Below are 27701 nucleotides of genomic sequence, written 5' to 3' on the forward strand. Positions count from 1 at the left end.
ACCGTTCCACGCGTTGCATCCGTTTCCGTTGTAAACATGTCTGCTATGTTTCAGTTTCAGACGCACGGTGAAATCCATTGACCACCTCCTTTCCATTTTGACAGTATAGACGTCTAGATACTATTATTATTGGCAATAAGTAATTCACAAACGAAGATTTCGTATGATTTTACAGAAAATAAACTCAGCATGGTAATACCGTAAATCTTCAAAGACAAACGCCAGTCACTATCCATGAGTTGTCAGAGTCAGGCACTTCTTAATCTTACTTCTAAAACTTTTTGTTCTTGTTGTACTGAATAATAAGATATCTAGGCTAGATAGAACTTTTACAAAAGTAAATATATTTCACCATGCCGTCTCCCGAACTTGACCAAACAGAGACACAACCCAATATGACTTCTATATGTGACAATGGTATCGACGACATTGAAGATATTGTTTATGACGACTTGTCCGACAAGCGTATCGGGAACAGAAGTCACATCGTCCCAAGAGCAAGGGTTCGAAAATCGGTTTCATCGAAAAACAAAAATGTCAATAATGTTGAGACGCACCATCACGATAGTTATGTACCAGGTCAGTATATATAAAATGATGTTGTGATTATTCTGATTATTTGCAGAATTGAGAAGTGCATTTTGCTTCTTACATTTATTTTGGACTGATCACTTTTGAATCAAATCCAGAAAGTTAAAATGATTTTTAATTTTTAATATATTATTAGCTTTAATTCTTGGTTGTTGAGGGAATACATATAATACTATAAGTGAGGATGAAGTCAAATAAGACAAAAGTTTATAAAGTAGAGCAGTAATTTCATGTCTAATTTGATGTTCCTTCCACGAATTAATGAGAACCTATAGATCTGAACTTAGACTTCTCTCAAATGAAATTTATGGTTGATTTCAGGAACGCAAAAAATTTACCTGAAGACCTGGGGATGTTCACACAACAACTCAGACAGTGAATATATGGCTGGACAACTAGCAGCTTATGGATACACAATAACAGGTTTGAATATAAAGATTAATTGTGACCCACCATCTCAATATGGTATTATTAGGCACGTAAGTAAACGGTTGGCTCAGATCATGTCACGATTTTCTCATTCACCTGTATGACAGCTGAATTGAGATGCTGATCAAATTGAATTGATTTCTTTTCTTTGAAATATTCGTAGCTAGTTGTGGTGCCTACTAACCTTATTTCAGTCACACTGTACAGGCCTGTAAATCTTCCGTCTATTGTTGGATTTCCGACAGTACGATTTTGCTCTATAAGTGCTAAAAAAAAAAAATAAAAGATAATAGTAAAAATAAAATTCGTAACGCCAAAGAACAGAACCGATAAAAAAGAAAATAAAAGACTTTTATTTCGTTCCTCGAAAAAATTAGATTTTATTCCTTTTCAAATGCCGACTTAAAAAAACAAAACAAAAAAAATTTTTTATTTGTCGCATCAAAGACAAAACATGCCATCTATCAGTTAGCTATAATATTATCATGCCACCTACACGCTCCGCTAGACGTTTATGTATTCACTGCTTGGCTGCTGTGCCACAGCCAGCGAGAGAGAGGTCGCGAAGTTCGCGCGATTCGTCTTCACACACACACATAGTCAGTAAATAACGAACACACAGAAGTGTGTCGAACCGGACCGGAAGGTTTCTCTCTATTTTGCTACTGACACACATGCATATCTCCGGTTCTTATTTCTCAGTCTCTTTATTTCTTTGGTTCCGTCCCGATGTGAGACGGATAAAAAAATAATGCGAAATAATTCTTCTTCGAAAGCTCTCACACCACCGCGCCACCTCCTCTTCTTCTTCTTCTTCGTCGTCTTCTTCTTCTTCTTCTTCTTCTTCTTCTTCTTCTTCCTCTTCTTCTTCTTCTTCTTCTTCTTCTTCTTCTTCTTCTTCTTCTTCTTCTTCTTCTTCTTCTTCTTCTTCTTCTTCTTCTTCTTCTTCTTCTTCTTCTTCTTCTTCTTCTTCTTCTTCTTCTATAAGAATTAATCCAAATAAACGAAAGAATCAGCGTAAACATTTAACACAAACAGGAGCGAAGATGCGCAGCTTCCCGTGTCGAGCACTAGATGTCTAGATACGCATCCTTCAAAAGGGTAGGAATTGTTCTCTTCCTTTCATTTTACAACTAACTCAGACCTGGGACCTCAAATAATTGGGATTTTTTTTTTGATACCATAAAATAAGGACCTCGTGATAAACAAGTAGGGGAAAGTGACATGATTTGACTAGACAATTGACGTGTCATATCTGTGTTGTGTCCATATTTTTGTCCTGTTGTGTCTATTTTCGCGTGTTCAAAAAGTTCCGACAATTTTTTCACCAACCATTTACAGGCCTATATATTATATTGTTCAATGGAATTTCATAGTATTACTAGAATCCTTAGTCTGTGGTGGACACACTGTAATGTTGCCAAGTGCTGTAGGATTTTTGCAGATTTTTTGATTAATTAAAAATTAAATAGAATAAAACATTTACTTCCAGTAGCTGATTCTTAGGGGTTTTATATCATTTGCAAGAGTTTTTTAAAAGTAACAATTTTAGAGCCATTTCCCTACAGGGTGAGCTGTTTTCTGTATCTAAAATGTGATTTAATGAATGAAAATTTGTAATTGAATGCCTTTTTTTTTCACATTTCCTGATCACACAGGTTTATACACGTTGTCTATGTAATTTTGTTAATTTCTTTCTATAACGACGCCTTGAGAGTCATTTGGCTCCGGCTTGTCATTTTTTAAAAGCAAAACATTATGTAATATTGCTTAATAATTAGAAATTCTTTACAATTTTTACGTTTTCATACATAATCTAATTATTGTGGGTTTGCACTATGTTCCTATCTAATTTTGTTCAGTTCTGTCATAATTTGGCAGAGTTGCATCTCGTGGTAGCATTTGACCCTGTTCAGACATTTTCTCAGCACCAAATATGTAATATTGCATCGTGGAGGTTAAACATGAAGTGTAATTTTTTAACATAAATTAGTTAATTATGCTTCCAACTTTGATTCCACCAAGTTTGGTTAAGTTCCTTCTTATAGTTTTATTTTTAGAGTGGTCTTGAATGTGCATTTTTTTTTGGTGCCAAAAATTTGCATAAATATGCCCCTTTCGGGCACAATTTTTGTCATAGCTTCGATCCTAATTGGGTTAGAGACAAAATTTTTAATGAGCATGGTATGACTAGGAATTAGTTTTGAAAATGTTTTTAGAAAAATATGAATTTTCATTTAAGTGCCTGGATGATTAGGATCCTGATAAGTGAATGTAGAATTAAAACGATAAGGATATGAGCTTTTTTGAGTTTATGAGTTTTTTTTAATGTGAGAAATTGTATATCTATTTTTCACCATAATTTCTGGAATTTAAATTTCATATTTGTGACTATAAATTAATGTTTCTGGTCTTGGTCGATCCATACATAATAATGAGACACTGGGTCAAAAATTTCTTTTATAAAAGGTAGAATATCATACCTCCCATAGCGGGCAGGGAGGTACATACTGTGTCTTCTATCCCCTTATATCTGTTTTCCAACATGCTTTCTGTCTTTGTCTTGGAATGAGATTACTTGGTTTTGTCCTGGCTCTGGCCGGAGTCCTAGCTGGGAGGGAAACAGTCAAATGCATAGTTATTGTTTTGGGAGATGATATTTTTTTCCTTGTAAATCATCTCTCTGTTATGTATTATTATTTTTATTTTGAATGTATAAGGTATGTATTTGAGTGTATTCCTCTTTGTTGGATTTTGTGCTTGTGTCTGGATGAGACTTGTAGGTGATTTCAAACTAAGTACATTGGTGGTATGCTCTTGGAATCTACATCTCATCCCTATTTGTTCTCAGTTCCCCTTTGTCTTACTTTTTCTTGGGTGCTTTAATTGTAATTCTAGAACTTTTTACTATCCCATTTTCTTCCTTTTTACTGGCGCTGATATAACCTAAATGTGTTGCAAGCGCCGTAAAACCCTTAAAAACATAAAAACATAGAATATCATAATTACTGATCTACGTAAAAAAGTAATCCTTCAGAGCCATGGAGCTAGAGTTTATCCGGGTTTCTAATGCATGAAACAGACAATAGAAATTGCTTGCTACCCTTTTGATAGGACGCTAGTCTATTGCAAAGTACCTTCCACCAACTCTAACAAATTCAACTACCCATTTGGACAAGGGGGGGGGGGGGGGGAAGGAGGATGTCCAAAAAATCTTAATTTTACTCGGGATCGATCTTGGTCCCTTTGCGTGTCACGTGAGTGCTTTACCAACTTAGCTATTGGGACCCCCTACGTAATGGCATGAGTAAACGTCTAGGATTCATGATAATGTTACTGCATTGCCATTTTTTACCCCCCTGTTGTGAATAAGTTTTGAGCCTGAAATGTGTTTAGTATTTTGTTCTTTTGAAGCTGCTATATTACTTTCTGTATGTTACTGTTTACTGTTCACATCTCCTAGGAAAACAGTAAACTTGAATTAAGCCTCTCCTTTCTTTCACACCTCTCTTAAAAACAAAAATTATCTTAAGTTCAAATAGAAAAGCAAGGGGGAAAAAGTCAAATTTAAAACGGGGAAACAATATTGCCATTTTTAAGAGAATCAATCTTGCTCTAGACTGACATCAGATCTTAACATTTTCAAGCAGAAAACAAAAACAAAACAAACCAGCAATGCAACTCTTGACTTAATGGCGTTTTTTTGTCTTTACTATTTCATAATTGAGTTTCATTACCGTTGCTTCGAGAAAAATAAAGTAACGTAGCTGAGTGACTATCAATACTAACAGCTGGTACATTTCAAGTATATGAATAACGATACAGATCTTGATCAAAAGTAATCAAAATTTGGGTGATGGAATTGTTGAGCATCAAAATTTATGAATTATAATCCTTTTTGAATTGATTTCAGATGATAAAGATGCAGCCGACTTATGGCTTTTGAATAGCTGCACAGTAAAGAATCCAGCTGAAGACCATTTCAGAAATTACATCACTGAGGCAAAATCCAGTAACAAATTGACTGTCCTAGCAGGTTGTGTACCACAGGGGCAACAAAAGTCTGAGTACATGGAGGTAAATATTTGGCAAATATTATTCAGGTACATCGATCATTTTAAAGAAATTATTTATATTTTATCTTGACATATTTAGAGTGTCCACCAAAGTCAGAAAGTCTGATTTTAGTAGTTTTTTAAAGCCTTGGTCTGAAAAGTTGGATTTGGTCGGTAGAGCAGCTCTGTGGTTTGAAAATTTTAACATTGGTTTGAAAAAATGAGAATGTTAATTAATTTCAAGGAATATGTGATAATGAAACTAAACGAGGAAGTCTCTTGATGCCCAGAATCTTTCTATGGTTTAGGAGGTGGGGGATGGGAAGAGAGTGATGGTGGTGATGATGATATTGTTTTAAACATTTTAAATTGAGATGTTCGTTTGTTTTTTTGTTGTTTGTTTTTTTGTAAAGGAGGAGGGGAATTTATCCTATTCTTATGGAGATTATTAATGTTTGATTGAATCTGAACTGAAGCGACATGTCAGTGCTAGTTTGTGGTCTCTTGGGAAATCCATGGATTACCTAATTGTTCTTATCGTTGTTATGTGAGGAGCTGTAGTAGGGAACAGTTTCTGCACAAGTCATATAGGTATTTTTGTTTCTTGTTTTTTTTAAATTATATTTTTTTATGGGAAGTGTTGATCAGATTAGGACAAAAACACATCGAAAATGTAGTCGGATTTTTTACTGGTGGACTTCGGTGGACACCCTAATATTGATTAGATATCAAAAATTAAGTTCATCATATAGAGTCCAGTTAATGTCAGATAACATTACGAGGATGCCAGATTTTTCGAGTATTCTACGTTTCCGTCACATTTTTACATAACTTTTTTTGTTTAAAAAAAAAAAAAAATGGCCTGCGTCAGTTAAGAATTCTCTTCCATGGTTTCTGTATAGTGCAAAATTGACAATAGCGGTTGCTTGCTGCTATTTTGATAGGGTGTTTGTCTATCTCATAAGTACTCTCCACCAGATTTGACAGATCCAGCTTCCCAATCAGTATTGAGTGGTCAAGGAAAAAAACCCAGCTCATCTCACACTGGAGTGCTTGATTCTATTCCCTTTGTATATGAAGTGAGTGCTCTACAATCGAGTTAGCCAGACACCCCTTAACCCCTATAAAGATCAACTCTTTGTTGATGTATGGCTATTTTCTACTAATCTTTCAATCTCATTTTGCAATTTCAGGGCCTAAGTGTTGTTGGTGTGCAACAGATTGACAGAGTGGTGGAGGTAGTAGAGGAGACATTTAAAGGTAAACTAATAATGTATGTGCAATATCACAATAAATGACACCACAAAATAATGAAAAAGCATTTAAATGTCCAATTTAGCAAAGTGGCAGAACTTTACTCAGAAGGTCTCAGGTTCAAACCCGGCTTCAGGCACTTTCGTTTTTTTTCATTGTGCAAAATTATTAACCCCCAATTTGCTCACTTTGGGTGTGCAACATGGGTGATTCCTGTTGACATCAGACGTCTTGTTTGATGGATTATCTTCATTCCTTCATGGTATACCTAGGCGACAGTATCTACTGATGCCATAGCAGAAGGGCATAATCCAATTCTGAAAACACAACAATTTCGTTGTATAACCTGAGCTAATTTGGATCTAACAAGGTAGTAAGACAAAACCTCAAATTACATCCCAACTTATTGTTACCAATTTGGTTGGTTTAGTTTAAAAAAAAAAATTGTTTATGGTTTGCAGGTAGGATTTAATTCATAACATACACGGATAGAATTTACTTTTGTTTTTCTGAACCATCTTTTTTAATGTTTATTTTGCTTAGAAAATGATGATAAATATTTATTATTATTATTGTCATTACTATTATTGTTATTATTATTATTATTATTATTATTATTATTATTATTATTATTATTATTATTATTATTATTATTATTATTATTATTATTATTATTATTATATTATTATTATTGTTATTATTATTATTATTATTATTATTATTATTATTATTATATTATTATTATTATTATTATTATTATTAATATTATTATTATTATTATTATCGTCATCATCGATTCAGGTAACTCTGTTCGACTTTTTGGTCAGAAGAAAATGTCTGGAAAGAAACAAGGTGGAGCGTCACTGAATCTTCCAAAGATTAGGAGAAATCCTGTGATAGAAATCATTGCAATCAATACAGGGTAAACCTCTTGATTTTCACGACTTTTGATCAAAAGAGCAAGAAATGACTGTAATTTGATTATCAAACGCACTTTTATATATTTGTAATCATTAAAATATTAAATTTGTGATAAGACGTTGACATGCTATTTCAATGTGATTTAACATAGAATGATGGAAACCAAAGGGCTGCAGTTAAGTCATTTCAGGGTTTTCTTCTACAATAACAATGAGGTATGGTAATGACAATGTTCTGTAATTTGAAAAAAAGTTGAACTGAAATATATACAGTCCAACTTATGTAAGTTCTGATGAAATTTACTGCTGTTGGCATGTGTACACCATATACTAGATGAACAATAAAAAAAAAAAAAATAAAATCCATTGGTTAAAAAAATCCCATGCTGTTCATTTGTATTCTACCAAAGGACTTCCTTTGAGCCTTAGGTTTTGACTTGTTGGGATCATTTTAGCCCTGGGATAAAAGTTTTGTGACATATTAACTTTTACTGGCCAAAATGAGAAAAATAGGTTCTGTCAACATACAGCATTTTTAAGGCTTCAGTAACTGTGGGTACTGGTCCCTGCGTTATCTTCCAAGATAGCATCCTGCGTGTTTTGACCTTGTTAGTCGTTTTAAATGTTATGGTTTGGTCTACTAATTTTCAGTCAGGAGAACCTTAGCAATATTTTAGTGAGTCAACATAGCAATTTCAAGATGTGAACCTTTAACATGACACAAATGCATATAAGCCACCTTTATTTATTGACCATTGTAATGTGGCAAGCTGTAGCATTCCCATCCACATTAAATCATTGCCTTGTTATCATCAAACAAATATTAATGAAATGCCATATACAATGACACAGTTGGCTTGTTCCCAAAATATGGATTAAACAATTTAGTGGCTCTAGTATATGAAACTGAAAAAATTAATGGTATAACATTTTGATTTTTGGGTATTGTTGTCTAGCAACAGGTTTTAAAATAAATAAATTCATGGTCTTCTTTAGCTACTTTCCCATTGAGACTTAAGTTCGTTCTACAGTAGCATGACAATCCATTTATCCCAAAATTGATATAGAAAAGTAATTGTTTTGAGAAAGGGAAAACTTGAATATCAACCTTACATTATTCATTGACGCTTCACATATATTGATATTCGTACTCCTTTGGATTTAAAAGTGTCTTTGGGTTGGTCATATTTTGCACTATTCCTGAATTCAACACTGCTTTTATTTGATCACAGTAATATATATTCCCACATTATTAAAACAGTGTTATTCCAGAGGGATATTTATACTTAAATTTGAATTTATAGCCAAAAATATGAGATTTGAGTCGAGTTTAGATGTGCTATTGAAGAGTTTCTTAAATTGGAGAAAAACAAAATTTTATCATCTTGATCATTTTGATTTTCAAGTTGTGATATTGATAGTGAGGTGATGAGCCACTTAAATGGAACAGATAACACTACATTTTCCTTGTGGTTGATTTCAGATGTTTAAACCAATGTACATACTGTAAGACCAAACATGCAAGAGGAGATTTGGGTAGTTACAGACCAGAAGATATTGTGGAGAGAGCCAGGCAGTCATTCACCGGTAAATAGATTTTAATTGAGTAGATCCATTTTTTAAACAATTCCTTTAATCAAATTAAAGGGGGAAAAGGTAGTATTATATAGATTGAAGAGGAAAAAAAAAGACACTATATTAATTGAGGCTTATAGCAAATCTGAAAAACAATTAAAAAAAAATATTTTAAAAAAATTAAGCCCCTCTGTGCGGCATCATTAGATGTTTTCACCATGTTGCATAATACATCAAACAACTGTCTGATATCAACAGGAAATACCCATGCTGCCCAAGTGAGCAAATTGGGGGTTAAATAACAATTTTGCCCAAGGTTAAAAAACGAAATGGTCAGATGCAGATTATAAGTCAAAATACACATGCCCTATGAGTTTTTTCCTACCAATAACGCATGAATAACCATGGGATAATAATAATAATAATAATAATAATAATCATAATCATAATAAAAATAATAGATCTTTATTGTCCATAAATATGGCAATTTGTCATTTAGTTACACTTGTTATAACGTTAAATGATAACTGTAACATTGAACAGATATTTCACTCCTACTTATTTTCTCTCTCTCTCTCTCATTCTCTCTCTCTCTCTCTCTCTCTCTCTCTCTCTCTCTCTCTCTCTCTCTCTCTCTCTCTCTCTCTCTCCTCTCTCTCTCTCTCTCTCTCTCTCTCTCTCTCTCTCTCTCTCTCTCTCTCTCTCTCTCTCTCTCTCTCTCTCTCTCTCTCTCTCTCTCTCTCTCTCTCTCTCTCTCTCTCTCTTTCTCTCTCTCTCTCTCTTCCTCTCTTTCTTTCACATGTGCGATATACACAACATAAACATATACATTTCGTTTTCAATTTGTTACAATTGTGGCATTTCGACACCAAAAATTATCATCAAAAGTAAATCCTTTTTTTATTTCTTTTTCCTTTTTTTATTTTTCTTTTGTTAAACTATGACCTAAAATACCGTATATGCAAAATTATTGAATAAATGTTATCAAAAGTATATCTCTGTATTGAAAGAATCGAGACCTCTCTGAAGAACACAAAGAAAACCTCAAGGACCATATAAATTGCATGGAATTTAAAGATATCACTGAATGAAACTAGTACGCAAATTTTATAAGACACGACATGAGTCCAAAATTATGACCAAATTTTCCGACATCATGTACTGAAGCATGGTAACTCTGGCATTATAAGATGTCGAAAGTATTTTAATTTTCATCCCAATTGTGTAACAAATGGCTGATTATTAAGAATACAATTTTGGATAATAACATTAGATTTTGAAAAATATTGTCATTCTTTATATCTCAATCTGTAATATAAGATATAAGAGTCCTAAACATTCATGCGTAGATAAGAACAATTGTAAACTATTAATAATAATGTGCTAAAATGGTGTATTATAACATGAGTGCACAGTCTTTTCAATTACAAAGTAATGCATGTTTCTTTGCAATGATGGACGATCATAAAATGTGCTTTAAAAATATTTTATTGTTCCTTTTTTTTTTTTTTTTTCTTCAGAGGGTGTGGTTGAACTCTGGTTGACTTCAGAAGATCTTGGAGCCTATGGCAAAGATTTTGGTGTGACGCTGCCACAGTTGTTATGGCAGTTGGTGGAAGTGATTCCAGAAGGTGCCATGATGAGGCTTGGCATGACTAACCCTCCTTATATCATGGAGCACCTAGAGGTGGGTCGGATTTACGGAATGTGGAAATATGACAAATCGTCTCAAATCAGTTTAGATGAATATGTTGTAATTATTAAATTTTAATCTTATTTGAGTTAAAATGAATACTTTCATTGAAGAGAAAGAGAGAGATTTTTGTTTCTTAAACTTATAAAACAAACAAAGACCCCTAATTCTTTTTATTTTGACACTAACTAATTTTGCTTCATGAAGGTTGACACAATGGTTCACAAATGTGAGTCATGATATAAAAAATTGAGTCGACAAGTTATTTGTTTAATAACTAGAATTCATTTGTGAATATTTGATTTTAAAGTGTCATCCATTTTACCTTTAAATGATATAATTATAGCTGTAGTAGACATGTTTTAAGATATTACCGGCCTATCAAAATATAGTTTTATCACAATTTATTTTTTCTAAGTCTTATATATTAAAATCAAGTTATCTACTTTTTATATCAATATTCAAAAAGCATTCATGCATTCATTCAAAATTATATACATCTAATAATAATTATTATAAAACAAAAAAGAAAAACTAGTGATCTTTTCTCCTCCCCTGTTTTTGATTAATTAATTAATTAGGTCATGATTCATCAGTGATTTGTTCAGATTCATCCTCATGGATGGATAAAGTTTATTTAATTTATTATTGCTTTATTTATTATTTCAGACCCTTTGGAGCTAGAGTTGAACCTGTAGCATTAAATGGATGTTAGTAATTGCTTGCTACCCTTAGGATAGGATTCTAGTTTATTGCACAGTACTTTCCATCAGATCTAACAGATCCAGCTACCAATTACTGCTTGGGGCCTGAATGAAATCCTACTCTACTCAACTTTTTTTTGCATGCAAGTCCAGTGCTCTATCAATTGACTATCGTGATCCTCAACTTATTTATGGCAGTCTGTTTTGTTGGGATCAGGAATTCAGTTTTTTAAAATGTTCATACATTTTCCCATCACTGTGTGAATAACGAACTTCCATCCAGTGAGCACCAGGATAAAAGTATTAAAGGAAAATCACTCTTGACCTATTGTTATCTTTAACTATAATATCATGTCAGTTATTGAAAAGTAAGTCCTCAAATGTCTTTTTACTGGAGTCCAGTGTTCAGATAGGGGTCGATTGATGTCTTTTGCGTATAAGTTAAGTAAATTTGTGCTCTCTGAATTGGCAGCCCTGAAAACGAAATTGTACTGTTTTGTCTGGATCAGAGATTGCTTTCAAGAAGAAATTGTGTTTACCATAACTGTATTTGATTGTATTGATAATTTCTATTGTTTTCTTTTTCTTTTTTTCTTTTTAGGAAATGGCAAAGATTCTTTGCCATCCACGTGTCTATTCCTTCCTCCATGTGCCTGTACAGTCAGCTTCTGATAGTGTCTTGATGGACATGAAAAGGGAATACTGCATAGCTGACTTCAAACAGATTGTTGAATTTTTGAGAGAAAAGTTAGTATATTCGATTTCAAAGACAGATAATCAAATCTGTTGTTTCATTTTGTTGTCATAAAGTCAATTAGATTAGGCATTTTTGTTTTTAAATAAAAAAAAAAAAAAATCCCCTCTCTCGTCTTTAGGACAAGAGTTGGACACCCTCGATATTTATTCATTTTTATTTATGTTTCTCAATCACAGGGTGCCAAATGTCAACATAGCAACAGACTTGATATGTGGATTCCCAGGAGAAACTGATGAGGTACCCCATTTTTTACAGTATAGAATAACTGACTGAAGGATTTCTTTGGTTATGCTTTTAAGAAATTAAAGGGATGTGCCTTTAAAGTTGCTTAAATTTAAAAATAATTATTCCTTTGTACTATTTTTATTGGGTAAAAAAAAAAGAATGTGTCCAGATTATTACAACCTACAAAACTAAGGAAGGCAACTGCACATTTTTTTTTTAATGGATTCGTGTGCATTGAAGAGGCTTTGACACCAAACTTTGTTTATATAAGATAAGATCCTTTATTTTTGTTTATTATAGCCGTGGCAACTTATGACTCAGTTTTGATTTAGAAGAGATAATTGAAAAGACAAAATTTATGTTCATTTTAAAAATAAAAATAGTTTATTCTTACTTTATAAAACTTACACAGGCATTCATACTCCCTCAAAAAGAGTAAAACTTAAGATAAATAAAGTGCCATTCAAATGAAATTTGATTATTAGCTACCACCTGCATATTTGAACAATGTGACATTTATTTGGTTAAAAAAAACCCATGCTCCACAGGACTTTGAGGAAACCATGGATCTTGTCCGGCAATTCCAATTTGCCAGTTTGTTTATCAACCAGTTTTTCCCACGTCCTGGTACTCCTGCTGCTAAAATGGTCAAGATTCCAGCAAAAGAGGTAGGCAAACAAAATAAATAATGCTGCTACTGACAATGATGGTGGTGATTATAATGATGATGTTGAGGTGATGATTTATGTGTGGAAACTCTTCGTTCACTGTTCCCTTATAAAAAACTGATTCTTGTTTTTTAAAATAAAAAAAATGAACACTTACACTCCTTTCAGGTTTTAATTTTTCGCTTGACACCTGGCTCTAAGCAACACTTCAGATTTGAAACAAGACATTTTTTGAATATTATATTTGTGCTAATCGTCTTATAATTTTTTTTTTTTTCCCTCTAATTATTGCATAGGTGAAAAAAAGAACCAAGGCAGTGTCCGAGTTATTCCAGTCATATCATCCTTACACGCACAAGGTATGGAATTTATTTTTTGACAGTTAAATAAACTTTGATGAGTGTATTTTCGGATATGGGAATTTTTATAATAATTCCACATCTGTGGATATTTTTTTTTCTTCATAATTTATTATTTTTAAAAACCCTATATACAGTTTGAGCAACTTTATAATTCTTTTTCTGATATTCATGTCATTTATTAACTTCTAACAATTTGACCAGCATGACCAAAGTAAGAATCTAATGGTTTTTTATTTTGTTTGTTTTTATTTACTTCAGTTTATATCCCATTATGGGATCCGTATATCTCAGCTGATAGCAGAGATGTCAATTATTGCAAAAACGTTAAAATTGGAGCCTACTTATTTTGAACAACGTCTCCATTGCTGTGCTGCTCCAATCAAGGGGCTTTGATTTTATTACTGCTACATTCCGCTTGATCAAACCATTATTAAATCAAAGCATACATTTGCTCAAGAATCGAGAGTAAAAATTCATTTTGTATTATGATTCATGCTGCTAAATACTATAAATCTTTGTTTTCATTTATTTTCAGTTGGGTGACATTCAAGATGTGTTGGTGACGGAAATATCTCACGACAGACAGTACTATGTTGGCCACAACAAGTGTTATGATCAGGTAGCCTCATATTTTTCACATATATGATATTAATAAATGAAATTTATTTTGTGATTTTTTGCCTATTTTGGTATTATGATTGGTTGAAAAATTTATTTTAAGTCGTAATTATGAAATTTGAGTACATTGACATGTTTTTGTTCAAGTTGAAGTGAATAGATATTATTTCTTTAAAGGCAAGCAACACAGTTCATATTTTTTTTTCTTTTCAATTTGGCCGTAATTTAACTTTTTAGCATCAGTTTACACTAGGGGGTCATATAGATAATAATAATCAATTTCACAGTCTTTGTTAAGTGAATGTTTAAAATTAAGGGTAGTAACTTTTCAAGATGCTCATTACAAAATTTTAATTGGAACCCACAAACATTGCATCCCTTTTGCTTTTTATTATTTCTTACTATCCCATATTGTATAAAGTTTGATTTATGGATTTTCAAAGCAATTATTCTTATTCTATGTGCCTTTGTATATATGTGATTAAATGAATGACCAAATCTCCGAAGGAAATATTTCATTCATATTTAAGGAAAAGGATAAAAATTCTTATAATTCAATATTCTTCCATGATTCCATGGAAGGCCCTGTAAACAAATTTCACAACTTGATTCCAGCCATTATGAATACTGTCAGTTTGAAATATCTCGCTAAACAATTTTAAATACAATAAGATTCAAAGAGAGAGGGAAAGAAATGGATAATTGTGACCCTCCGCCTCGAAACGGTATTTAGTCGGATTCTTCAATTTTGGGTTTTTCATACCCAGTCATTGCTTATTTTATGCTTTAAAATTTGATACCAAATTGATAAAATTCTGATTATTCATTGCCGAGATATGACCGTTTCAAGTGCAAAAACTAAGTTTTGAGAAAATCGACTTTGAAGTGAGGCACCGTTTTCACGGACAGTCAAATCAATGGGCAGAGATAACTCCTTAGATACAGGCATTGAAAAGTTTGCAGAGACACCAATTTTCAATTTGACTCACAGGAATTTAAGACACCACTCTGAGGAATTTCAATGCCGAAAGAGGAATTTCAGCACAAGAAAAGGGAATCGGGATGGTATTTGGTATTGTGTTTAAATATTGTATAGACAACTTATTCAGTAAGGAAAGATAAGAATGAATACCTGGCAAGTTGTGGAAAAATACCTGGTAAACGCGCCCGGGGGAGACAAAGAAAAACACTCATAGACCAACTGAAGGGCTTCACCAACCTAACAATCCAAGAGCTGTTTGAAAAAGCAAGAGACAGGGAGGAATGGAGAGAGATAATTCATGCAGTATCCGAAGCCTGGACCAGGCATGGAACCTAGAAGAAGAAGAGAAGAAGACAACTTATTAGAACTGTATTATGATATATAAACACATTGTCAAATACAACCCCAAAGTTTCCTTATATCAAATGAAGTAAAGCTCCAAAACCTAATGGGAGTAATTCTAGTAATGGTGATAGTGAGGATGATGTGGTGTTGGTGGTTGTAGTAGTAGTAGTAGCAGTAGTAGTAGTAGTAGTAGTAGTAGTAGTAGTAGTAGTAGTAGTAGTAGTAGTGATGATGACGATGTGATTATGGCTGTAGTAGTAGTAGTGGTAGTGATGACGATGTGGTGGTAGTGGTAGTGGTTCTAGTTGTAGTAGTGGCAGTGGTTGTAGTAGTAGTGATGATGTGGTGTGGGTGATTGTAGTAGTAGTAGTGATGATGTAGTGGTGGTGGTTGTAATAGTAATGATGATGTCGTGGTTTGGTTGTAGTGATGATGTGGTGTGGGTGATTGTAGTAGTTGTGATGAAAATGTGGTGGTGGTTGTAGTGTGTGTGTGTGTGTGTGTGTGTGTGTGTGTGTGTGTGTGTTTGAGAGAGAGAGAGATAAAGAAAAAGAGGAGCGAGAGAGGAGGCGAGAGATACTGCTTGTGCATTAAGAGGGCAGGAGGGAAATAGAGTAAAGACTGAAGCCTGACTGTATAACTCTCTCTCTCTCTCTCTCTCTCTCTCTCTCTCTCTCTCTCTCTCTCTCTCTCTCTCTCTCTCTCTCCCCCCCTCTCTCTCTCTCTCTCTGTGTGTGTGTGTGTGTGTGTGTGTTTGTATGTGTGAAAGGAACAAAAGGGAGACGGAGAGAATGAGGTAGACATGAAGAAATGGATGGAGGCGGAGCAAAGAATTGTAGGGATAGTTTAATAAAGCATTTTGTTTCAAAGTAAGTCATAGTCAATCAACTGGAAACATATTGATAAATGGGATTGCAATTAAAGAAATGGGCTGGTCAAATTATTCATTGCATTGTTTCCATCTTGAGTCAGATGACAGATTGAGGAGGAGGGGGTGGGGCTTATTGTGTAATGACATACATGTAAACATGTTATTGAATCTCTCAAGTTTTTCTTAGTGTTCACCACATTGTTGATTGTCTAAAAAACTCCCCCTTCTTCAGTATACAAAGAAAGCATGACAAAACGAACTTCTCTCTCTCTCTCTCTCTCTCTCTCTCTCTCTCTCTCTCTCTCTCTCTCTCTCTCTCTCTCTCTCTCTCTCTCTTTTTCATCTATCTATCTATCTATCTATCTATCTATCTATCTATCTATCTATCTATCTATCTATCTATCTATCTATCTATCTATCTATCTATCTATCTATCTATCTATCTATCTATCTATCTACCTACCTATCTATTTATCTGTTTATCTATCCATACATTTCTGGGTGGGGATCCTGACTTCCCATAGTGGGCAGGGAGGTACATGCTGTGTCTTTGGGGGGGGGGGGGGGGGATCCTGACTTCCCATAGTGGGCAGGGAGGTACATGCTGTGTCTTCTATCCCCCCATACCTGTTTTCCAATTGTTTCCTGTCATTGTCTTGGAATGAAATTACTTAGTTTTGTCCTGATCCTTTCCGGAGTTCCTTGACTGGGAGGGAAACAGTCGAATGTATAGTTATAGTTTTGGGAGATGATATTTTTTTCCTTGTAAATCAGCTCTCTGTTATGCATTGTATTATGTTTAGTTTACATATTATATTATATGATTGGTAAACATTTGAGTGTATTCCTCTTAGTTGGGACCTGTGCTTGTGTCTGGATGAGACTTTTAGGTGATCTCAAACTAAGTACTTTGATAGTGTGCTCTTGGAATCTACATCTGTTCCCTATTTGAACCTGTTCCCCTTTGTCTTACCTTTTCTTTTGCGCTTTAATTGTAATTCTAGAACTTTTAACTATCCCATTCTCTTCCTTTTTACTGGCGCTGATATGACCTTAATGTGTTGCAAGCGCCGTAAAACCTTTAAAAACAAAACAAAACCTATCCATACATTTAACTTTTTTTCATTTTTTAGTTACACGCATTTCCATCGGCAGTTCATTAAATGTTGAAGGCTCTATTTACTATTATGCTTTTGTACTTAAAATTAAATGTTTATCCTACAACCATCTCTGTAAGTTTAAGATTGGGCAATTGTTGTCCTATTAATGTCTTAGCATGTCCTATAAAGGACCCTCGTATCAATCATTAACCAATGCAGCTCACGGCTGTTCGTTTTACCACATATCGTTCCTTTTAGCTTTCATGCTACCTGCGTGATTCATCACGCCGCTTAGTGCCAGACCAGGGGTCAGCGAGGTTAAAGTCACTGCCGGCGAACAAACGTAATAAGTGACTTATGATTGTTCTTTTCCCTCATTTTCTCTCCATTGTTACACGTCATCTAATATACCCACAGATATAGAATAAAAAGAATTGTAAATTCTAACCACAACTCCATTAACTGTTAAAATTGCTAGGTCATGCGATTATTATAACACATAGTTTAGTTTCGTTTCGTAGAGTGGCTCGACTGAGTACCAGTGATTGGCATACGTAATTTTTAATTTAATTACTGCGAAATGTTCGTCAAAGATTATTTGCTTAAAAATTGTGGTATGATTACATAAAAATAATAAACTTCATTATGAGTAAGTTTGAAGATTTCGATTATTATAGGTTTTAAATGGTGATGCCATGAATATAGTTGTTTTAATATAGTAGAAAGTCTTTGACACCAGTCATTATCAAATGAAGATTGAAGGACATACATTAGTTCTAATGTAATTTAAATTCACAATGTGGTGTTCCCGATCATTTAACCTCACTGTGTTATTGACGCCCACTGTCGTCTTTATCATGACCACCAGCAGCACCACCATCCCCCGTACAACTAGTATCGTCACCATCACCACCCCCAATCCCCGTGCCTCTATCACTACTACTACTGACGTCACTATCGCTCCAACCCATACACTACACCATACGTCAACAACATGATCACACAGCCCGTACATTAAAAAAACACACACCTATTTTTTAAAATTTGGCCAGAAAACGTGTTCTCATCACATCAAAAACTCTCGAACCTGGAGTTGGATTGAACAGGGTCATTAATTAAATGATCGATACTTAAAGGACGAGTTTTCTGGCCAAATTTTAAAAAATGAAACGTGTCGGGGGGGGGTTTCCGAATACGTCACAAGCATTAACATCTCTAATAGATGATAATGGTCACAAGTATTAGCCCCGACGACAGCATCACCATAATTTTCAGCAGCACTAGTACTGCTACCGTCCCTAAACCACCAGCATCACATAAGTTGTTGCTATCACCACCGCCAGCATCATCTACCGTCAACCAAAGTGTCGCTATCCACCACATTAAAACTATCCTCACATTAAGACAAAAACTGGCTAAAATCAGAGAGTGAAAAATGTCTGTATAAACTGGGCTGGTCATGAAAGTTGGCCACACATAATTTTATAATACTATAATATTATAGTCCCTGTACTCGCATTCGACTGCACTATACTATTATATTATCATTACTACATTGTACTGGTCATTGGTTGTGTGAATACACATATTACGATATAAATGGATCTCAATCCCACGATGTTCTTAATGTTTGCATCTCTTCAACTCTTCTGTACTCTGTGAAAAATAATTAAATTTTGGCCAGAAAACTCGTTCTTCAATGAATATCAATCGAATAAAATGATCCTCATCTTGTCAAAAACTCTAAAACCAGAGACTTCATCTTAACTAAAACTCTCAAACTTAAAACCGCAAGGAAGTCTCAGGTTTGAGAGTTTTTGACAAGGTGAGGGTTATTTTAGTTGATCAATATTTGAAGGACAAGTTTTCTGGCCAAATTTGTTAAAATGGCATTTTTTTCAGAGTATGACAGAAATATGGCTATAACATTGCCTGCATCGTATTATTTGTGTTGTTACCAACAGCGTGAAGTATCGTGATGATTACTTGATGACTCTCTCAGATTTTAGTATGATAACAGTGGTCAGCACTGTGAAGAGACGTGTTATTCTACTGGTTGGTGGGGAATTTGACCTGACAAGTTGTTAATCAAAACCACATTGCATGAGTTTCAGAAAAATCGCACTGAAGATTTTTGTCGGGTGAAAAGTTCAGTATTATCCCTGTATTTTCTATGGATTTAGAGGGGGGGTGGTGTTTGTATAAATGTGTTATTTCTTGATTCAATTTAGTATATGTGTACTTATGAGTATTTGAAATATGAGGTCTTTTGTTTTCATTGTAACATGACGTACATCTATCCCATAGAAACAGAAATCACATGAGAATAAAGATGAAGTGTCAGAGAAATAATATAATACATAACATTAGTTAAAGATTATAACGCAAATGAATTACAAATGATTACATTTGATCATTTTGATGGAATTTTGACGGTACTGGCAGTAGCTCGTTGACCCCTGCTCACCAGGTAGTATGACCTCGTGACCGACTGTCGGTGAGAGCAATGTACTCTACAACTAAAATGCAAGCTATTTTCCACCGTGAGCTAGACAAAGAAATAATAGCCCGTGGTGTGTATCAAAATGCACAAACACATATGTAACAGATGCATGCTGACGTCATGACACATTGCCCGGGCATTTTAATGGCCAACAGGTGCATATGATGAGCGTTAGCCAATCAGAATCATTCATTTAAATTTCTAAGGTTGTCAGGGAAAAAAACTAGACTTGTTTACAGTTTTTAAAGTTCATTATTGGTTGAACCATGAAATTATGGAAAAAGTCATGCTTTCCCTGAGATAGATTAAGACACACCCTTTGCTGTGGTATCTTACATGGTATTGGTGTACGAAAAGACTTAATAGTACTAAGTCTTGGAAATGGTGGCTCTCTGAGAGAAAGTCAACTCTCGTTTTGAATGTCTCTCTGATAGTTGCATTTAAAAACTTTAAATTTATATAACTTATCGTCAATATTTATGTTGAATTATTATGTTATCATGTAGAAAAATGATTGTAGCTTCTGAAACAACCAAAAACTGAAATTTGATCATTTTGACCATTTCCACTTTAAAACCGGTTTTCTTCGTTTTCCAAATCCCGACTTAATACCGCTTCGAGGCATAGGGTCACAATTTTCATCTCTATTGCTTTACTAATCAAGACAAATCAGTTTGCTTAAAATAATTTTTACTCAGATGTCCTAATAATGCGATTGTAATGTCTTTCAATTTGTGGGGGAGTAGATTTATTTCTTAATTATTCAATACCATTTCAATATACTACTCAGAACATTGAACAAATTAAATCATAACTAGGTTGTCAAGTAATGTACATTTTAATTAATGTAGTATCTGCATTTGTTTCCATTTTCTTGTCTAAAAGATTCCACGTACAATGACAAAAATTGCTGTCATTCAACTTTGTAATGATTGCTTATATATTAAGTAAACAGGTCTAGATAGTGATCTAGAAGACAGGAGATCTAAGGTAGTATATATTGAAATCAATCAATTGTTACAGAGGTGAACAGTACACTCTTTTCTCCAACAGACTGCAATCGGCCAAGCTTACACAAATGTTTTGTGTGTTAGCTACCATTGCTGTAATTATTACCCAAACCCATACTATTTGTACAGAGATAAAAATCTATAATTGTGAAGTTCATCGTCAGCACACCTGATAACGTTAAAGAATTGAATTTCGTCTTGTCGTTACCTTAGGTTTTCCAATTTATTTCAGGTTCTTGTCCCAATGCGAGAGGATTTTATGGGTAAAATGGTGAAAGTGGAAATAATTGAGACGGGAAAACATTTTATGAAGGGTCAACTTGTATCTGAGAAAGACATCTTACAGCCCAAAGTCCCACAGGCCCTCAAAAAAGGAGAAATTTCTGGATTGGATGAGACTGAATTGTCGGACAGAAAGGTAAATTGAACTGAAATATGTTTATAAAATTTTTTAGATCCAACCTTGCTTATGCTTGTGAGTACTTGATTGGCAGATTATTTAACAACGACGAGAAATTTTTGTTGTTGTTGCAACTTTGGAGGTAATTATCTAGCTAGAATTAAAGCTTTTATCTCACCAGTCATAAAGCTTTGTGATGTTTACAATCCCTCCATGAATAAGAAAGTTACGGGGTTTTAAATGAGCCATGGTTTTGGATGACACACGAAATGGAAAATATGCTAGATATATGGGCATTTTTACGGCCCTTTTACCAAAAAGATATAAATGTAAAAAAGTAAAATTGACAATTTTATGAGAAATTTATCGGGGAACATGATGATGTTATCAGGAAGTTCCAGCTTATTTAGTTCTTAGCTTTATGGGAGAACGATCAACAACGACTTCTTGAAAATTAATCAGTATATATATATATATATTAGGCAAAATGAAGTTAATCAATGGAGACTGAAGTTTATTAGAAGAGTGATACTCAAACATGATAGTCCCAGTCATGACCAAATTTCTGGATAAATAACAGCCAGCACATTTTAGATCTCATAAGATATTCAATTTTTAATTTACTTGAGCTTTAGATAGAGAGTTAAACTAATTACCCCTCTGTTCAATTACAAATGATAAGAAACCAATGTACTCATTTAGACTCGCCCTGATCTTTGCAAAACTAGATCAACCAATCAGAATACACGTAGTGATCATGCATTGGTTTAAGTGAGTCAAGAAGCATTCTCCTTGCTCATTCCTAGATTTGTGTCAATATGTTCAAAGAGGGATTTGAATGTGTATGATATTTAATGCTCAGAAAAATAGACCAATGTATTGTATCTCCATTTTTCATCCACTTTCCTGAGAGTTTTTTGTTGTTTTATTGACAATTTTATTTTTTCATCATATATTGACACAAAATTGAGTTAAGTCACTGTCTTAGTTAACCCAAGTGATATTAATTTGTTTTTTAATCTCTTGTTAAGCTTTTTTTTTTTTTTTTTAAAGACTGAATCCATTTTGTTCTCATTTGCACCATTTTTTTCTTTTGATTTCTTTAAAAAAAGATTAAATAGCATATTCGTGTTATTTTCCAACATTAGTCAATGTTATATTCCTATACCAAGAAATACTTGTAATTAAGTAATATTCTTTCTTCACAAGAAAGATATTGCTTCTTTCATGCAACTCGATCCCAATTCTTTGACTGTGAAATCAAACACCTTGCCCCCATGTATTGAATGTATGATAACATTTCCGTATGATTTCAATTTAATTTGGATTTTAAAAAACCCATTAATAATATTTATGCATAATTTTCCATTTTCTTTTTTCTTTTCTTTAACTTTCAGCACAATTCGTTCAGCACATCTCGAGTACTGTTTTGGATGGGATTGTCAGCCCTGGGTTTGGCCATTCTTTGGAGGACACACCAGAAGATATCGTCATTTAGGACATGATTTAGTCTCTTTCAGAGTCTTTTTTTAGTGTGTGTTGTGGGTGTGTGTGTGTGTGTGTGTTGTGTGTATGTGAAGGGGGTTGATTTGATATAATTTAGTCTTTTTTTGAGGGGGAAGTGAATGGGGGGAGGGTGGGGGGGGGGGGGTGAGAAGAGTACATATTATTCATTGCCTTAATTATTTCAGTTACAGACAGATTGATTGATTTTGAATTTTCTAAATTCTGTTTTGTAATGAAATGATATGTCAAAATGGAAATTAAATAATTCACAAAGCACCTTACATATTTTTAAAATGTTTATGCCACAAATCTGTGTGGTTTGTGTCACTGACAATGTCAGTTCTTAAAATTGCATGGATAATTGTCAGAAGAGTGACTAGAAAGTTCTTTGTTTTTACTCAGTGTTATTTTTTCAAGAATCTGATTTGAAATGTACCAGATGGTACAAGACTTTAATACTGTTTTATGTCATGCATAGAATAACATCTGAGCTTGGATGTATTTTAATAAAAAAACAAAATAGACAAGACCTCATGTTTTGTTTTTAACAGGAAGCCATCTTTATTCAGATACTGGGCACAAGTGTTTGAGTACCCGAGCATGGGTACTGTACATCAATAACGTTTTAATTATATCGATACCACACCTCTCTCTCTTCATAAAAAAAATTAATGATTGAATTGCATTATTAATTTTTGTAATAGGTAACAATAGTTATGTTAATGATAACAAACAATTTTATGTTTTATCATCATACTGCGATTAACAATGACTATTGGGAGTATTCTTAGATAATAAAAAAATAACGCATTAATTAACAATAATTAATGATACTTAACAATACTTGTAAAATACTAAATTAACCATCATTGTTTTTAATCTTGAGGCTGGTATGCTGATAATCCGAATCTAATTTACCTATAATGTAAAGATAAAAGAACTAACAAAGAAATTGCAATCCTAATGATTGAATTTCATGATTGCCCTGGTGGCATTACTGGCTAACTACAGTGTTTGTGAATCTAGTGAATTTGCATTTTTTGTGGTCGCTGCAGAGTGCCTTGTATAATCATCTCTCCTAATGAGAGGAATTGCTTTCGCCTAACTGTATTTTGTTGGCTTTCGAACAGCACAACCACTTCTTGTAGTGTATGTGGTGTGTTTTGGTGAATGTGAGGGAATGATTGGGGGCACCAATCAGTTATCGGTTATCATTGTGAATTTTCGTCCACACAGGTAGTTGTAGAACTTTTTGACACTCCATTACTATTGCAGAGCTACCAACCTACCGCAAAAAAATGCTGAATTCTACGCATTTTCAGCGATTGTACACTTGTACGCATTTCCCCCAAGATTGTACCCATTTTCAGTGTACGGATACTGACCTCTTAACAATTGATGCTTCCAAGAAGTCAAACTTGCTTCCAAATTCTGACATTGATGTGGGCTACAAATGTAGAAAATTAGTGGAGAAAGACCTAGATGTAGAGCAACAAGACAAATTCTACAAATCTGTTGTGTCATATTTCAAATCAGGGGTTGAATACCTTCAGAAGAAATGTAATTTAAATGATAAAGCCATTGTGCATGCCTGTGTAGCCGACCCAAACAACCAAATGTGTTCCTTAGTGGTGGACCTGAATTTTTTGTGTGGAAAGATTTCCTTCATTACTCCCTGCTGATGTGGATTTTGGTTAGTTTCCGCCGATTTCAGGATTGAACCCATTTTTATGAAATCTCCCCCATTTTGAGGTCCCATTGTACACATTCTCATCAGGTAGGTTTGGCAGCTCTGCTATTGCGAGTGCTGTCTTATCTAGTTGTGAGTATTTCTGTTGAGCCTTGTTTAAGGTAAGAGATGCGTACCGCAGGTCTTTCCTCCCAATTGCTGGTGGGTAATGTGAGACAATACGGGTCCGATGCCATGAGGTGAAGCGTCAGAAGCAAGAGTGATTGGTGGTTCTGGATCATACTTAATGAATACTTGATCGGATGCAATCATTTTCTTTATAGCATTGAATGCATCAGTACAGGCGTTTGTCCATTTAAATGCAATATTTACCTGAAGTAAATCATAAAGTGGTTTGGCTATTTGTGCAATGTTATTTAGCCACTTGTGGTAGTAGTTTACCATGCCCAAAAATGACAGTAACTGGGATTTGTTTTCAGGAGGTGGTGCGTTTACGATGCCTTGTATTTTGTAGTGTTTTGTGTAGACCCTTGGTTGATATTTCTATTCCACAAGACAATTTCGTCTTGAAAGAATGAGCATTTGTCGATGTTTGCTCTGAGTCCGAAGTCTTGCAGACGTTGAAGAACCGACCTAAGGTTTTTCAAGTGTTCGACATTGTCTTTTCTTGTGACGATGACATCATCCTGATTACATGAACATGGAAGACCTTGAAGTATTTTGTTCATGGTCTTCTGCCATATGGCAGGTGCTGAGGTTATTCTGAACACGAGACGGTTATAAGAATATAGATAGAATGCGCTTGGCCAAGGAGTTCACAACATTGCCATCCGGAAGTATAACGGACCATCACACAAACTCTGTGTAACATGAACTTTTATAGTCTGGTTAATACAGTTTAGAGAACAACTCACAAACGCGGATGGCAAAAACAATAACAAAGGCCTGAGTGACGTCATCTGCATACTATCTATAAACTCTTGTGCGTATTGATGGTGGTAATGTGTCTTGATGACTCGTCCAACTGTAATTGGTGATAGGCTTGCTGTATATCGATTTTTGAAAATTTTTCACCATGCTCGATACTGGCATATTTGGCGAGCATATCTTCCGAACGTGGGAGAGTGTACTGTTCTGCATTTAGTACTGGATTGATAGTGACTTTGAAATCACCACAAATGCGGATTCCCCCATTCTTCTTCAGAACCGGGACAATTGGACTGGCCCATTCACTATGAGTTGTTTTTGTTAGAATTCCTTGTTTTTATAGGTTGTTCAATTCCTGTTCTATTTTGGTTTTCAGTGCATATGGAACTGTCCCTGATTTTAAGAACTTAGGTTTGTCCGCTTCATTGAGGTTCAGGGTTGCGGTATTGCCCTTGACTGTACCTATTCACTGAAGAGTTCCAGAAATTCACTTCTTATTTCTTTCGTTGTAAGCTTAACATCTGGTGTCAATGACTTTATGTCTTTCCAGTCATGTCTAATTTTTGCCAGCCACTCTTCCTAAAATGGGGTTGCTTCCCTTGGGGGCAATAAAAAGACTTAGTATCTCATGTGTATTTGAATTGGGGTTAGATACCTTTAAATTTACAAATCCAAGTGGCACTATTGCCTCACCAGTGTATGTTTTCAATATGATACCAGTTGGCTGGAGTGTTGGTTGACGTTTGAAATGCTTTCTATACTCGGAAATTGTCATGATCAAGAGTGCTGACCCAGTATCTATTTCTATTTTTGTTTCAACGTAAATACTGTACTAAAATTTTGATGCCCCATCTGTAATGTAATAAATTTCTAAGCCAAATTCATCTTCTTTAATCGAGTGTACCTTGGATGTAGTTTTGGTCCGTCCAGTTTTATGGTGTTGTGGACCTTTCTTTCATTTGTCTTACTTTTACATACAGATTGTATGTGGCCTGACTTGCCACACTTTTTGCAAGTGGCATCCCTAAAAAAGCATTCTGAGCGTTTTTGGTTGGATTTTCCTCATGAGAGGAAGGGAGATAGCTTCTGCTTTGAAAAACGATTTTGGGTCTTGACAGCAGGGATTCAGACGTTACACTGCCATGTAATTCAGCTGCATTTTTGGTTGCAGTGTCCATTGCTAAAGCTAAATTATTAGCGGTCTCGAATGTCAAGTTTTTCTCCTGCAACAAGCGTTTCTGGATCATCTGGTCTTTTAGACTACTGACAAACCTGTCAGAAAGGCTGTTGAAAGATTGTCATTGAAGTTACAGTGCTGCGACAGACTCTTTCCACTAGCATTGTATTGTGATATTGACTCAGTCGACTGTTGTCATTACCTGACCAGATTGAGCGTCAATGCAATGCCTTACCACTCGGCCACTTGTTGCTAAAGAAATTGCTCCATTATAAGTAAAGGAGGAAGACTGAATGTACATAAAACGACAAACTGTTTTTTTTTTTTTCAGAGGATGCAGGTTCAACCCTCACCTATAACATCTCATATTTCTTAAATTAAGCAAGCAACTTTATCTCTTTTGCTCACTTTGCAGTGTTGCATTGTAAGAATAACCATTTCCTGAATCTTCTCTCTGGATGACTGAGGAGGATTATTTCCTTATTTCAAACGTTCTTACTATTTGCATTTCATATAAACAAAGTCTTAGTATGTATGTTGTTCGGGCAGTAAACATGTAACTTTTTACTCCCTTATTATCCTCTTTCTAATCGCTCAATATGACCTAAAAGTGTCAAAAGTGCATTAGAACTCTGATAAAAACAAACACAAATTATAAAAAATGTTTGTTTGTTTCTTTGTTTGTAAGGGTTTTACGGCACTTGGAACACATTTAGGTCATATCATTGTCAGTAAAAAGGAAGGAAATGGGATAGTAAAAAGTTGTAGAATTACAATTGAAGCGCCCAAGAAAAAGTGAGAAAAGGGGGAATTAGTTCAAATAATAAACAGATGTAGATTCCGAGAGCACACTTTTAGTGTACTTAGTTATGAGATCACCTAAATGTCTCGTCCTGACACAAGCACTTTTCCCTAATAAGAGGAACACACTCAATGTTTACAAATCATATCTATGTAAAACAAAAGTTATACAGTGCATAAAAAAGGGATGATTTACAAGAAAAAAAATATAATCTCACAAAACTCTTAACTATACATTTAACTGTTTCCCTCTCAGCCAGGGTATCCAGCCAAAACCTGGACAAACCAAGTAATTTCATTCCCAGACAAAGACAGAAAGCATGTTGGAAAACATATATAGGGGGATAGAAGACATATTAAGAGTCTCCCTGCCCACCTATGGGAGGTCATGAACCCCATCCAGAAAGTCTTAGTTTGTAGATGTTGTAAGGGCAGTAAACATGTAACTTTTTACTTCCTTATTATCCTCTTTCTAAGTGCTCGATATGAACTAAAAGTGTCACAAGCGCTTTAGAACTCTGATAAAACAAAAGAAAAA

At 34.5% G+C, this 27701-nt stretch overlaps 1 protein-coding gene across 1 annotated transcript; it reads left to right on the forward strand.

The window, feature by feature from the left end:
• The first annotated feature begins 17 nt into the window (after positions 1–17).
• Positions 18–27701, forward strand: LOC144960821 (threonylcarbamoyladenosine tRNA methylthiotransferase-like). Its single transcript, XM_078894179.1, has 14 exons — positions 18–579; positions 913–1014; positions 4934–5097; positions 6269–6335; positions 7131–7251; positions 8733–8836; positions 10345–10511; positions 11823–11968; positions 12155–12215; positions 12752–12871; positions 13168–13230; positions 13769–13852; positions 20895–21080; positions 22460–27701. The coding sequence occupies exons 1-14, from the start codon at positions 354–356 to the stop codon at positions 22565–22567; spliced, it is 1719 nt and encodes a 572-aa protein (XP_078750305.1). The 5' UTR covers positions 18–353; the 3' UTR covers positions 22568–27701.

This window comes from Berghia stephanieae, chromosome 1 (assembly GCF_034508935.2).
Source record: "Berghia stephanieae isolate SIO BIC M18660-M18661 chromosome 1, UCSD_Bste_1.3, whole genome shotgun sequence".
NCBI lineage: Eukaryota > Metazoa > Mollusca > Gastropoda > Nudibranchia > Aeolidiidae > Berghia > Berghia stephanieae.

Excerpts from the sequence above, each read along its gene's own strand:
- LOC144960821 (XM_078894179.1), top strand. The coding sequence starts at position 354 with ATGCCGTCTCCCGAACTTGACCAAACAGAGACACAACCCAATATGACT. Across the intron at positions 6,336-7,130 it reads AGTAGAGGAGACATTTAAAG|GTAACTCTGTTCGACTTTTT; the intron begins GTAAACTAATAA and ends TCATCGATTCAG. Across the intron at positions 13,231-13,768 it reads ATCATCCTTACACGCACAAG|TTGGGTGACATTCAAGATGT; the intron begins GTATGGAATTTA and ends ATTTATTTTCAG.